The sequence below is a fragment of the Dendrobates tinctorius genome, unplaced genomic scaffold (assembly GCF_039654945.1).
Source record: "Dendrobates tinctorius isolate UK_male_01 unplaced genomic scaffold, ASM3965494v1 ptg000036l, whole genome shotgun sequence".
Classification (NCBI taxonomy): Eukaryota; Metazoa; Chordata; class Amphibia; order Anura; family Dendrobatidae; genus Dendrobates; species Dendrobates tinctorius.
In genome coordinates this window covers 35,279,696-35,294,923 of record NW_027361704.1, presented here as the reverse complement: position 1 = coordinate 35,294,923, position 15,228 = coordinate 35,279,696, and the positions used below count along the sequence as shown (strand labels likewise).

At 41.9% G+C, this 15,228-nt stretch overlaps 1 protein-coding gene across 3 annotated transcripts in view; it reads left to right on the top strand.

Moving 5' to 3' along the window:
• Nucleotides 1-14,448, top strand: part of SLC25A48 (solute carrier family 25 member 48) — a 160,580-nt gene extending 146,132 nt beyond the window's left edge. For 2 of the 3 annotated variants that reach the window (XM_073573795.1, XM_073573794.1), the window contains 2 exons: nt 1,636-1,769; nt 13,791-14,448. In XM_073573795.1, the coding sequence (XP_073429896.1) occupies nt 1,636-1,769; nt 13,791-13,907 (251 nt within the window). In that variant the 3' untranslated portion in view covers nt 13,908-14,448. The remainder of the gene's footprint in view (nt 1-1,635; nt 1,770-13,790) is intronic. The other variant, XM_073573796.1, reaches the window with a different exon arrangement.
• Nucleotides 14,449-15,228: the final 780 nt, after the last annotated feature.

Genomic DNA, 15,228 nt, shown 5'->3' with positions numbered 1-15,228 from the left:
ACATAGCCATATTGACGGAAAAATAAAAAAGTTATGGCTCTGGGAAGGAGGGGAGTGAAAAACAAAAACGCAAACCCGAAAAAAGCTCCAGGGGTTAAGGGGTTAAAGGGTTAATTGAAAAGTGGTCTTTTAGGGGGTTCTCAAATAGGATGAATGACATACCTAACATATGGTGAAACAGAAAAATGGTCTTCTCATATTGGTTGTCTTTTGGAGGGGATTCACTGTATCTTGCAGTACTGACAAAGTGAAAATGCTAACCCTAGAAAAAAGTATTGATCGTTGGGCCTTGAACAATACACAGACACCTAAACATTTAGGGCTTCACAGTAAGATGTCAGATGGTAATTTAAGACATTTGTCAAAACTCAAAGAAATGGGAAGATTCAAGAAAACTACACCAAGATAATCAGAGGAAATGTTATTGATTTCCAGTACTTTATATTCCATTTGAATCTATTTATGACCCACTTAACTAAATCTTTCTCATTTATACCTTTTTGTTAATACTATAGGTTATATACACTCACTGGCCACTTTATTAGGTACACCATGCTAGTAACGGGTTGGACCCCCTTTTGCCTTCAGAACTGCCTCAATTCTTCGTGGCAGAGATTCAACAAGGTGCTGGAAGCATTCCTCAGAGATTTTGGACCATATTGACATGATGGCATCACACAGTTGGCGCAGATTTGTCGGCTGCACATCCCTGATGCGAATCTCCCGTTCCACCACATCCCAAAGATGCTCTATTGGATTGAGATCTGGTGACTGAGGAGGCCATTTGAGTACAGTGAACTCATTGTCATGTTCAAGAAACCAATCTGAGATGATTCGAGCTTTATGACATGGCGCATTATCCTGCTGAAAGTAGCCATCAGATGCCTGTTCTTAGCTGAGAGGAGTGGTACCCAGTGTGGTCTTCTGCTGCTGTAGCCCATCTGCCTCAAAGTTCGACGCACTGTGCGTTCAGAGATGCTCTTCTGCCTACCTTGGTTGTAACGGGTGGCAATTTGAGTCACTGTTGCCTTTCTATCAGCTCGAACCAGTATGCCCATTCTCCTCTGACCTCTGGCATCAACAAGGCATTTCCGGCCACAGAACTGCCGCTCACTGGATTTTTTTTCTTTTTCGGACCATTCTCTGTAAACCCTAGAGATGGTTGTGCGTGAAAATCCCAGTAGATCAGCAGTTTCTGAAATACTCAGACCAGCCCTTCTGGCACCAACAATCTTGCCACGTTCAAAGGCACTCAAATCACCTTTCTTCCCCATACTGATGCTCGGTTTGAACTGCAGGAGATTGTCTTGACCATGTCTACATGCCTAAATGCACTGAGTTGCCGCCATGTGATTGGCTGATTAGAAATTAAGTCTTAACACACAGTTGGACAGGTGTACCTAATAAAGTGGCCAGTGAGTGTATATATAGAGAGAGAAAAGTGAAAACGCAGCACAAAAAACAAAATATATATTTTTATATATATATATATATATATACTGTATATATACTGTATATATACAGTTTATATATATATATATATATATACTTTATATACCGTATATATATATATATATATACACAGTATTTATATATTCTAGTCTTCTTTAAATGTTTGTAATTTTACTCTTCCAGGAGCCATTTCCTGGGGCACGGCTACTCCAATGGATGTAGTAAAGAGTCGACTTCAAGCAGACAGTCTCTATAATAGGAAATACAGAGGAATCAAAGATTGCATAAAACAAAGTTACTGTAATGAAGGTATTCAGGTAAACAATAAGGCATTTGGGTCTGATATACCATATTTCTCAGACTATAAGATGCACCTAGAGTTTAGAGGTGGAAAATAGAAAAAAAACTGAAGCTAAAAATGTGGTCATGACACACTGTTTTGGGGGGGACATGCTACTGACACTGCTATAGGGGTAATATCCCCCATCCTGGTATATATATGTCCCAATCCTGGTATATATGCACCCCCTGTCATGATATATATGTCCCCATCCAGGTATACATGGCTCCCCATCCCCATCCTGGTATACATGGCCCCCCATCCTGAATACATGGTCCACATCATGCTGTACACATTAAAAATTAAACAATTCTGCTTACCTTCCCTCCGATCCCTTGCAGCGGCATCCTGTGCTGATGCCGGCAGCTTTCTGCAGTGTGCAAGAAGGCACACAGCTCATTCTTACCCACAGCACAAACTTCAAAAAGGGTGGGAGCATTCCATTTTTTGGCCTCAACTTTTTCCATACTGTGTATTAATCCACATTAAATTGCTTATATGCATGTGGGTCGCCCTCCCAGGGCTGGTGGGGTACTCGGTACCGGGCCCGCGGATCTCCAAGAGGGGGTTTTTGTCACGGCAGCTGTGACCCGGTCCGTGGCCCTGGGCGCCCATTGTAGACAGCGGGAATGTTCATTGCACAAGTGGGCAATGGTTGAAATTTGGTATAAGAATGATTTGTGACGCCACCTGTGGTGTTCGGCAAGAGAGGTGTTAAGCCGACGCTATGAACAGATCCTCTGGGACAGATGGTGTAGTGCAGTAATGATGTTGTGGCCCTCCACAGGTAGGGCAGTAGTCCCAGGACAGTGTAGCTGAAGAGATAGGGGAGAGACGTAAATGATGCAGTGCCAGGCGCAGAGATGCAGCAGTGCGGAGTGTGTTGTCGCAGGAATAAGCGGAGGACACCAGGGCATGTAGTTCCAAAGCTTTACTCACAGTCTGTGATGGTACAGGTGCCTGCCGTGTCCTCCGGATCAGGAGCTCAGCCAATCTCCAGGCAAGATGAAGTACTCCCCTCCAACACTCCGCCAACATGTGCCTTTTCTGAACGTCTCCCTTTTTGCGCCTATAGTGAAGTCCTCTCAGTACTGAGTTACACTGGAGTTCCTCCTGTCAGATGTTCCTATGAACTCTACTTGTACGTCAGTCAGTAGATAAACAGTCGCACTCAACAACAAAACACCGCAGGTCCAGGCTGCTCCCATGCCATCAGACCCTGTTTGGGACTTCTGAAAATGCTCTAATTAATCTTTTCCTTGACACTACTTGAGTATGGTTTGAGAAAGGCCTCTTAGTAGGTCGAAACGTAACCATAGTATACTCATATCCTGGATTACGATATTATACCCACATTTTGGATACTTCTTTTGTCTGCGGTGTTACACTATTTGATGCATTTGAAATAAAATAAAAATCCAAAAATTTCACAAAATCTTCAAGATTTTTTGCAAGATTAATCCACACTTGAGTGCGACTGTTTATCTACTGACTACTGTTTGTGGACCCTCCACGTACAGTCAGCACCTATCTCCTCCACAGCAAGAGTGCGTGTCTTTCTTCTTTTGCTCTACTTGTACGTCAGACAGCTGTAGCCTGCTTTGGGGACTTCTTGCTGCTAAGTCCCAGCTCACTCACGTTGCTGTTGTGCCCCCAAGTCTTGTGTGGGAATAAAGTGGTGACAACTTCTATTCCTCCCGTGTCTCCTGCAGGACCATTAGTATCCATACAACCTCGGGGACCGGACCCCGGCCTTGCGCTGTGAACTTGAGAAGGGTTCTGCTCTAACCCTAATCCTCAGTACTCCTTTCCTCCTTATGTTCCATACAAAATTATCTTTCTTATAAAGAGTCAGGCTTTCCATCAATGTCTCTTTCTTGTGCCAGCGGACCCAGGTCACTGAGGTCCGCTGCAGCACTTCCCTCGTCCATCCCTCCCCGGGGATCTTCTTTCTCCTTCTGACCCTGTCAGACTCACTCCTCTGTCAGACTCACTGACTGACTGACTGACTAAATCCTAAACTCTTCCCAATCTTTTGGTGCAGACTAAGCTCCACCCACCTCCCAGCACGCTTCGTGTTCCAAGCAGGGAGCCACCAAAGGGTGCTTTGCTACACTACTATGTTGTGTGGGATGCAGGTGTTGGAGTGTGGTCAGGTGTCTCCACCTTACCTGGATGGTGGGGCACCACACCTCAGGAGGAGGTGCAGTACCTCTCTGGCGACTGAACCCTCCAGGGGCGCCACGCATGTTACTAATTTCATGTGTATTTCCTTTTTTTATTAAGGCAGCCTTTTCTGATCTTAGTTCTATGCAGACCACCTTGAATCAATAGAATCTGCTACACACTATCCTGTTATGATTAGATAACCGAGGAGGATAGCAGGGGAATAGGCTAGGCAACCAGATAACCAGAGAGGTTGATAACTTAGCGGATTGTATACCCCTAAACTGACAACACAACTAGAATTAGCTGTGGGTCGTACCTACGATGCCCTAGACGCCTCGGCACAGCCAAAGAATTAACTCCTATAGAGAGAAAGGGGAAAGCTAAACTGCACCGGAGTAGAACCCCAAAGGAATAGATAGCCCCCGAACATATATTGCCGGTGAGACAAGATGAGGCACAAAACACAGGCAGAAAATAGAGTAAGCAGTGCACATGATGGGGCCCAAGCCGTCTAGATAGAACAGCACAGGAAAGGATACTGTCTGCAATCACGCAAAAAAAAACCCTAAGATAAAATCCAGCACGTCTGAGATGCAAAAATACTGAGGCCACACAACGTCTCCCCCGCTAAATCAGAACTCTGGTGTGAACTGGACGCAAAACAAAAGATACTGATATAACAGGGGATTAGAAATACTGAAAAGACTGACATGAGCTGTGGCATATGGAATAGTGTCCAGCACAGGTCCCAGCAGGGAACAAGGCTGAACTCATACCAGCAAGGCAGAAATCAGAGAAAAGCAAAAAATGGATCAAATGAAAAAAGATTCAAACAGACAAATAACTTATCTGAAAGATGCAGGACAAATCAGGAGGCAAGCAGACTTCCAAAATGCTCAGGAAGAAAACCAAATCACCGGCAACAACTCACTTAAATCTCTCCAGATTGTAACACCTGACCTCCGAACATCCTTCTCAGGTGATTGGCTTCTGTCAGCCAGACCAGCTCCATTACCAGCAGCAACTACCAGAGGGAGCCCAAACTCAGAAGCCAGGTCAAAAGTGTTCACAACACTATCCCATAAACTCATTACACAGAGATATTGCTGTGTCCATTGATTTTGATTCCCACACTGAAAGGGTAATCACTAGAGTTGAGCGAATATCTTCAGTTCCCCGCTTATTTGGCAAGCTATAGCGCTTGCCGAATAAGCTACAGTGGGAAAGGAAAGGCAAGGAAAGGAAAGGCAAGTATAGAATTAATCTACTTAAAGGGAATCTGTCACCTACCCTTTGGCGGGCAATGAAAACGAGGTCGGTCCGGTCCGATGGGCGGTGTTCCCGATGTGTGCTGCCTCCCCATCCTTGCCCGCCGTCTGCAGATTATTGCTGAATTGGAGTAGGCGTACGCCATTTTTTGCGCGTGCGCTAAGCATTCATAGCTAGCGCACATGCAGTATGCTTTGCCCAACTGCAGGCAAAGCCGAAAAGCCAGACTGCGCATGCGCCAGTTAACTAAGCCCCAGAACACAGCAAAATACTTCCGGGGCTCAGTTAACCGGCGGATGCGCAGTCCGGCTTTTCGGCTTTGCCCGCAGTTGGGCAAAGCATACTGCGTGTGCGCTAGCTATGAATGCTTAGCGCACGTGCAAAAAATGGCGTACACCTACTCCAATTCAGCAATACCCTGCGGACAGCGGGCAAGGATGGGGAGGCGGCACACATCGGGAACACCGCCCATCGGACCGGACCGACCCCGTTTTCATCGCCCGCCAAAGGGTAGGTGACAGATTCCCTTTAAAGTCTGAAAGTCTGTCCTCCCTCTTGATAAAATTTTTAAGTGTGAATGATGTGATTACTAGAGTTGAGCGAATATCTTCAGAAGCCGGCTTCCTGGATCGTGCCGGCTGAACAGCTGATCGCCGCCACAGCTGCATGTTTAGTAGCTGTGTCGCAGTGACAGCACATGCATGGAGAGCCTGTGTGTTGGGCTCCCCATGCATGTGCTGTGACTGACACAGCCGCAACACATACAGCTGCGGTGGAGATCAGCTGTTCAGCCGGTGCGATCCAGGAAGCTGGGTTCACAATGTAGCTTATTCGGCAAGCACTATTGCTTGCCGCATAAGCGGGGAACCGAAGATATTTGCTCAATTCTAGTAATCACATCATGCAGACTTAAAAATGTTATCAACAGGGAGGACAAACTTTCAGACCTTAAGTAGATTAATTCTATACTTGCCTTTTCTTTCCTTTTTAATGGTGGCACTATGTTTTATGATTCATTTTTTCAGCAAAATTTACAAAACCATTTTTTTAGGGACCACATCACACTTGAAGTCACTTTGAGGGGTCTATATCATAGAAGATACCCAAAAGTGACACCATTCTAAAAACTGCACCGCACAAGGTGCTCAAAAGGTGTGTAACGGGGTATACCAAGCTGGGGTACCTCTTTCAGTACCACCCCATGTTTTCGGAGGTCCGCTCTGCGTTGGCTGGAGTCTGAATGAATGAGGCTGGCTGGAATCCCTGGGTTACATGGGCGCATATAAAAGATCACTGCTTCTCCATGTATTTCCAGTCTGACAACACTTTACTCACAGGACACAGAATATATCACACAGATACAATGGGCAGGCCAGACATGCATTACAAAAGCCACAGGTGGCCGGAGCCTGCCATGTTTACTGTGGAAATTACAAAGGTGGGGGGAGGGCGGACAAAAGGGGAATGCTGATGCATTAGGGACATACATCTCACATAGAACCTATTATCCATATATATAACTGCACAACATATTCTGGGTGCTAAGTGGTTCTGTAACACGTAACAAGGTGCTTCACATGAATTTTTTGAAAAAAAAAAAATAACATTTACCGTAACTTTTTTCACAAAAAATTGAGTTCAGATCCAAATTTTTTTATTTTGACAAGGGTAACAGGAAAAAATGGACCTCAAAATTTGCTGTGTAATTTCTCCTTAGCCTTCCGATACCCAATATGAGGGAGAAAACCACTGTTTGGGCGCATGGCAGAGCCCAGTAGGGAAGGAGCGCCATTTGACTGAATGGAAAATATGCTGGAACAATTGGCGGATGCCATGTCTCATTTGGAGAGCCCCTGATGTGCCTAAACAATGAAAATCCCCCACAAGTGACACTATTTTTAAAACTAGACCCCTTAAGGAACTGATCTAGAAGTGTGGTGAGCACATTGAACCCTCAGGTGCTTCCCAGAAGTTTATAATGTTGAGCAATAAAATTAAAAATAAACAAATCTTCCCCACAAATATGTTTTTTATGTTTTTAGCACAAAATATTGCATTTTCATAGGGGGAACAAGAGAATTTGCACCATACAATTTGTTGTGCAATTTCTCCTGAGTACGCCAATACCCAACATGAGAGAGAAAACTATTGTTTGGGAGCATAGCAGGACTCAGAAGCGAAGGAGCGTCATTTGACTTTTTGAATGCAGAATTTGCTGGAACAATTGGCGGATGCCATGTCGCGTTTGGAGAGCCCCTGATGTACCTAAACAATAAAAAACCCCTTCAAGTGACACCATTTTGAAACTAGACCCCTGAGGGAACTGATCTAGAAGTGTGGTGAGCACATTGATCCTTTAAGTGCTTCCCAGAAGTTTATAACGTTGAGCCATAAAATTGAAAAAAAACCAAATCTTCCCCACAAATATGTGTTTAGCACAAAATATTGCATATTCATAAGGGTAACAGTAAAAGTTGGAACATACAGTTTGTTGTGCAATTTCTCCTAAACACACTGATACCCCATATGAGGGAGAAAACTACTGTTTGGGCGAACGGCAGGGCTCAGAAGGGAAGCAGCGTCATTTGACTTTTTAAATGCAAAATTTCCTGTAATCATTAGCTGGCGTTATGTCCCATTTGGAGAGCCCCTGATGTGAAAACCAGAAATTCGGGAATTTTTTTTTTGGGGGGGGTTATGCCGTTTGTGTGGTAAAATTAATAAGGCAGTTTTATTCTTCAGGTCAGTACAAATACAGCGATACCCCATTTATATCGGGTTTTTTGTTTCGGCGCTTTTACACAATAAAAACTATTTTATAGACAAAATAATAATTTTTGCATTGCTTTATTCTGAGAGCTATAACTTTTTTATTTGCTCGCTGATGGACCTGATCTTGGCTTGTTTTTTGTGGGACAAGATGATGTTTTCAGTGGTTCCATGTTTATTTATATTCATACTTTTGATCGTGTTTTGTTCCACTTTTTGTTCGGTGGTATGATGATAAAGCATTGTTTTTTGCCTTCTTTTTATTAATTTTTTATGGTGTTCACTAAAGGTGTTAAGTATTGGCACAGATTTATAGGTCAAGTCATTGCGGATGCAGTGATACCAAATATGTGTACTGCTATTGTTTATGGTTTTTTTCCATTCAAATATTTATTTATTAGATACAAAATCTTTTGATTTTTTTATTATTATTTTTGTTTTTTTCTTTAAATATTTTTACAATTATTTAAACATTTTTTTTCCTTTTTTACTTAGTCCCACTACGGGAATATTATTTTTTGCAGGCTGATCACTTCTATAGCATGGGGATGCAGCAGCATCCCCGTTCTGTAGAAATTGTCAGCTCTGCACTGACAGGGAAAGTTGCTGATCATGCACTGCACATGATCAGCAAGTTTCCTAGTTCTGGTGACCCGGATGTTCTCATGACGACATCAGGTCACAATGGCAACGATTGTGACCCTGCCTCACGCCACGGGGTCTCTGATCCAAAGGCAGAGGGGCTGTAAGCCCTTTGCTGGCTCCTAGAATGCTGCAATCTCAATTGATCACAGCATTTTGGGGATTAAAGTGCCGGGAGCAGTGCGTGACCATTCCTGGCACTTAGTGCCGGGTGTCAGCTGTCAGAATCAGGCGATCGCGTGGAAGTAATAATCCTTCTCTGGTCAGATAGACCCAGGTCACATGGATGGATTATTATGTCTGATGTTTTATTTTTATCTCTCACACTTTGCTATTTTCTGATCTAAATTAGTGAGAATTATTGCTAGCTAGTGGGCAGTCACTCCTACTTTTGCTATATTATTGACTTATTTACAAGGGTATTATCACACATATTTGTCCTTATTTATGTTACCCATACAAAGAGGTTGGGTTTTGAACTTCAATAAATACTATTACTACCACCAAAATTACCAAAAATAAATTCACACCAAGGTAAATAATAATATTAATATTGGAATAAAAAGTCATACTTTATTAATGCAGATATATTAACTTCTTTCCAACGTTGGGTTGGCATGACAACCAGAGCAGACCTCTATGGTTGTCACTGCCGTATTGTTTGAGCGCCGCCCAGTGGTCGGCGCTCATAGCAAGTGAGCATTTCTGCTACATATAGGCAATCTAATCGTCGCCTGTATGCAGCAGAGCCAATCAGACAACTGCAGCTTCTATTCTCCCATTGAAGCATATTAAAAGTAAAAAAATTTAAAAAAATATAAAAAATGAAAACAAATCTAAAAGTTCAACTCACCTCCCTTTTCCCCATTCAAAACAAAACAATTAAAAAAAAATCACACATACACATATTTGGTATCGCTGCTTTCAGAATCAACCAATCTATCTATATAAAAGAAGAATTAACCCAATAGGTAAACGGTGTAATGAAAAAAAATTAAAAAACGCCAGAATTAAGTTTTTTGTTCGCTGCTACATTTCAATAAAATCCAATAAAAGGCGATCAAAAGATCGTATCTACACCAAAATGGTATCAACAAAAACATCAGCTCAGCACGCAAAAGATAAATCATCACCCAACCCCAAATCACAAAAATAGAGACGCTACAGGTCTCAGAAAATGGCTTCATTTTTGTTTTTTGCCAAAGTTTAGATTTTTTTTCCACCACTTAAATAAAAAAGAACCTATACATATTTGGTGTCCATGAACTCGTAATGACCTGGAGAATCATAATGGCAGGTCAGTTTTAGCATTTAGTGAACATGGTTAAAAAAAAAAAAAAAACAACTGTGGAATTGCACTTTTTTTGCAATTTCACTGCACTTGAAATTTTTTTCCCGTTTTCAAGTACATGACATGGTAAAACCAATGATGTTGTTGAAAAGTACAACTTGTCCCGCAAAAAACGAGCCCTCGCATGGCCATTTTGACCAAAAACCTAAAAAGTTATGGCTCTGGGAAGAAGGGAAGCAAAAAATTAAAATGCAAAGCCAAAAATACCTCTGGTCGTTAAGGGGTTATACATAGTCTGCAGTTCTTAGAAAGAAAAAAAAGAAATAAGGGAAAAGCCTTACTGTGTAATATGTAATTGGTTGCTTCTTATTGATTCAGCCAGGATCCAAGTCCGTTGACCATCGGATTAATTAGAAAAAGGAAGAAAGAAGGATCCATAGGCTGGATTCGAATACAAATTTACTTATTCTACGACTAAGGGCTACGGCCAGAAATGCGTCAGAATGTTGGATACTTTTTAACCTGTCTGGGCAACTATTTTTTTAATGGATTGAAATAAAAGTAATTTTTTATTCACATCCAGCCTATGGATCCTTCTTTCTTCATTTTTCTGCAGTTCTTAGTAGATCTTAAATTTTACATATCCACTAGATATTAAATAATTCTTAGATTGGTGTGAGTACCACTGCTGGGACACTGACCATTAACCTTAACTTGGGATTTGTCTCATGTTCTCCCCTGGCAGAAAATAACTGTAGCCAGGAGCAGAAGAATGTAGCGGATGTTTATTAATGCGTTGTTTAGAGCCATTCAAACGCTACTGCACAGACAGACTATTTTCTCATCTTCCATGTCGTATGTCATACAAATGAAATCAAGAGGAATGGTGCTTCATTCAATTCCTCCTTGTTGGCTGAAGGGGAGAATTAGGAGAGAACAGAGTTTATAAATGCTCTTTTCTGGCCACCTCCACAGTGTAAGAATTATCCCATGTCTAATTGGTAGGTGATTATTTATACTAGAATACCCCTTGATGTAGTAAATCCATTTTATATCCAAGATATAAGTCATATCAAAGGTGTCTTAGGCTAGTTTCACACTAGCGTTAGGAGGCGCAGCGCAGGGCAGCCTCTAAGTTCCGCCCCCGGCCGTGCCTCCTTCGGTCAGCTCCTCCTATGGGCGCATGACGCTGCATGCGACCAACGTACCCTATATTTAGCGTTGGGTATGCTGGTCGTGCGTGGTATGTTATTGCCGGTGCATGCACCCTTTTTACGCTGCACCGAGCACACAAAAATGCAACACAGTGCGTTTGGCGCACATCGGCGCAGCGCAAAGAGGGCGCTTGCGCCGGCAAAAAAATACCAGCGCACGGCCAGCATACCCAATGCTAAATATAGGGTACGCTGGTCGCATGCAGCGTAATGCCCCCATAGAAGAAGCTGACCGGAGGAGGCCCTGTGCTGCGCCTCCTAACGCTAGTGTGAAACTAGCTTTACAAATGCTTCCCTTACTATCAGAGTCAACCGAATCTTCCAAAATTCAAATTCAGTAGATTTAGTCAGGAAATTTAATTTGCAGCAAATACATTGAGTGCTAGTTAATTCAGTGGGGAAAGGATTAAAAAATTCTTATAATAATCTCTTCTCGGCCCTACCCATACTTTTCCCAACAGCAATGATCATCTAATAGGTTCCTTGGTCTTCTCTGTTCTGTCATTTTTTTTACCCGTCCTCCAATGCTACCATTTTTCACTAGGCCCCACGCTGTAATTTGGGGTGCAAGGAATGTCATCAGTGTTAATAACATGTATCACGTGTGGTAAAATGCATACAGTTGTGGCCAAAAGTATTGACACCCCTGCAATTCTGTCAGATAATACTCAGTTTCTTCCTGAAAATGATTGCAAACACAAATTCTTTGTTATTATTATCTTCATTTAATTTGTCTTAAATGAAAAAACACAAAAAGAATTGTCCTAAAGCCAAATTGGATATAATTCCACACTAAACATAAAAAAGAGGGTGGACAAAAGTATTGGCCCTGTTCGAAAAATCATGTGATGCTTCTCTAATTTGTGTAATTAACAGCACCTGTAATTTACCTGTGGCACCTAACAGGTGTTGGCAATAACTAAATCACACTTGCAGCCAGTTGACATGGATTAAAGTTGACTCAACCTCTGTCCTGTGTCCTTGTGTGTACCACATTGAGCATGGAGAAAAGAAAGAAGACCAAAGAACTGTCTGAGGACTTGAGAAACCAAATTGTGAGGAAGCATGAGCAATCTCAAAGCTACAGGTCCATCTCCAAAGACCAGAATGTTCCTGCGTCTACCATGCGCAGTGTCATCAAGAAGTTTAAAGCCCATGGCACTGTGGCTAACCTCCCTAGATGTGGACGGAAAAGAAAAATTGACAAGAGATTTCAACGCAAGATTGTGTGGATGTTGGATAAAGAACCTCAACTAACATCCAAACAAGTTCAAGCTGCCCTGCAGTCCGTGGGTACAACAGTGTCAACCCGTACTATCCGTCGGCGTCTGAATGAAAAGGCACTGTATGGTAGGAGACCCAGGAAGACCCCACTTCTTACCCCGAGACATAAAAAAGCCAGGCTGGAGTTTGCCAAAACTTACCTGAAAAAGCCTAAAACGTTTTGGAAGAATGTTCTCTGGTCAGATGAGACAAAAGTAGAGCTTTTTGGGCAAAGGCATCAACATAGAGTTTACAGGAGAAAAAAAGAGGCATTCAAAGAAAAGAACACGGTCCCTACAGTCAAACATGGCGGAGGTTCCCTGATGTTTTGGGGTTGCTTTGCTGTCTCTGGCACTGGACTGCTTAACCGCGTGCATGGCATTATGAAGTCTGAAGACTACCAACAAATTTTACAGCATAATGTAGGGCCCAGTGTGAGAAAGCTGGGTCTTCCTCAGAGGTCATGGGTCTTCCAGCAGGACAATGACCCCAAACACAATTCAAAAAGCACTAGAAAAATGGTTTGAGAGAAAGCACTGGAGACTTTTAAGGTGGCCAGCAATGAGTCAAGACCTGAATCCCATAGAACACCTGTGGAGAGATCTAAAAATGGCAGTTTGGAGAAGCACCCTTCAAATATCAGGGACCTGGAGCAGTTTGCCAAAGAAGAATGGTCTAAAATTCCAGCAGAGCATTGTAAGAAACTCATTGATGGTTACCGGAAGTGGTTGGTCGCAGTTATTTTGGCTAAAGGTTGTGCAACCAAGTATTAGGCTGAGGGTGCAATACTTTTGTCTGGCCCATTTTTGGAGTTTTGTGTGAAATGATGAATGTTTTGCTTTTTGCTTCATTCTCTTTTGTGTTTATTCATTTAAGACAAATTAAATGAAGATAATAATACCAAAGAATTTGTGTTTGCAATCATTTTCAGGAAGAAACTGAGTATTATCTGACAGAATTGCAGGGATGTCAATACTTTTGGCCACAACTGTATATTAACATCAATGACCTACATTGTGCCCCATGTGATGATTCGAGGCACAGTAAAGAAGATAGAAAATTAGAAAATTGAAAAACAGATGATAAAAGACATAGAAGCTAATTGGAGAACAGGCAACGGTGAGAAAAGTACAAAGAGAAGTTGTGAAAATTGGAACATGAAAAATTCAGATTTCACCAAACTTGCCCATCTGGCTATCAAACAGTCAATCATAAAAAGAATTGGTATGGATTTTTCTAGTTCACACACACATAGGTAATATGAAACTTGGAAACCTTTTCTTCATAAATTTGTGAATCATCTCATGTTTGTGCTAGAGCCTACATTATGTTCGCTGTGGGAAAATTTCTAATCACGATTTGTAAATCTTATCTTTTCCAGGTGTTTTTCAGGGGAATAACAGTAAATGCCGTACGTGGTTTTCCAATGAGCGCTGCAATGTTTTTGACCTACGAACTTTCATTACGAGCACTGAAGACGAGCAAGGAATCAAATTAATTCCCAGCCAAATGATGTTTTCGTTCTGAATATATTTATATTTTTACAATACATACCACGAGTGATTAATCAATGCCAAAAAAGTAGTAATTTAGATGAAAATGTCTAGTGTCTATCTAATTTAATAACAGCAGCTTGAAACTCTTTAGTGTGTCACTACTTACCACAAAGATACAAAGATAGTAAAGAGGAAAAGAAGTCTTTGAGCTGCTGCGTCACAAAAATGAGGTCAAGATTCTAATCATTCTCATACTATTGGTGCCATCAGATATCAGGGGTGTAGGATGCTATTGTTCCACTTCATTGTACACTAGCTAAACTACATGAGTGGGATGATTATTATTGTACAAGTTGTTTGTGCGCCTTATTTCATGGTTGGAAGAGGATGCTCGCAATGGTTTTATAAATGTTACATCCTCCACTACTAATGCCAGAAATATTTTGTTACTGATCTGTTTTATCTAATTCCGTTATAAGTGCGCCTACCTATCAGATATGGCTGCAAACCAATAAACTGATTACCTAATTTTTTTTAACAAAAGGTTTCATGTACTTTTGAATAGCCTGATTTAGTAAATGGTGATTTAAGGAAGTTTGCTTGGAGGAACACACTCATGGCCTACCGTCATGACAGTCCATTAATATTTACTTGGTAGGAGGTTATCTCAAGTATCCTCCTCACCAATCAATAAAAAAAAGTATATGAGCTCTTTGCAGGCCAAAATTCTGCTATGACAGGAGCTCCTTACTGTTTTGGAGGTGATGGTGGGCCTCCTTCCAGGCCCAGTGTGGTTGCACCAATGATATGAGGTCCCTGTTCTAATGCATTAAAACTGAGTCTAACCAAGATGATTTCCTGACCATGTATCTGATCTCGGTATTTAAAATACTTTATACCTTGGGATCTTGATTGAACAGGAGCATATAGTTTTCATTAAATTTATAATGTTATTGCCTCATGGACTATAGCATATAGTGTTGAGAAAGTAGCTGGATCATTGTTATTGTTATTCTTTTTTTTTATTAATAGGTCTTTTCTATCAATTTCAGAAACAATAGGTTTAGCTTTATGTAAAGACCAGTTAGGGTATCCCAGCGTCGGAGTTGTGTACCTTGGGCCCTTCAGAGAAAATCATTCCTGGGGTCCAGTACGTAGCTATATAGAAATAATACAAGCCCACCAATTGTGTGGTAAAACGTGTTAATGGATCTCCCTCCCAGGGCTGTGGGGTACTCGATACCGGGCCGGTGTCAGCGGGATGTGTCACAGCAGCGGTGACCCGGTCCATGGCCCTGGGTGCCCAAGTAATGGGGGAATGGA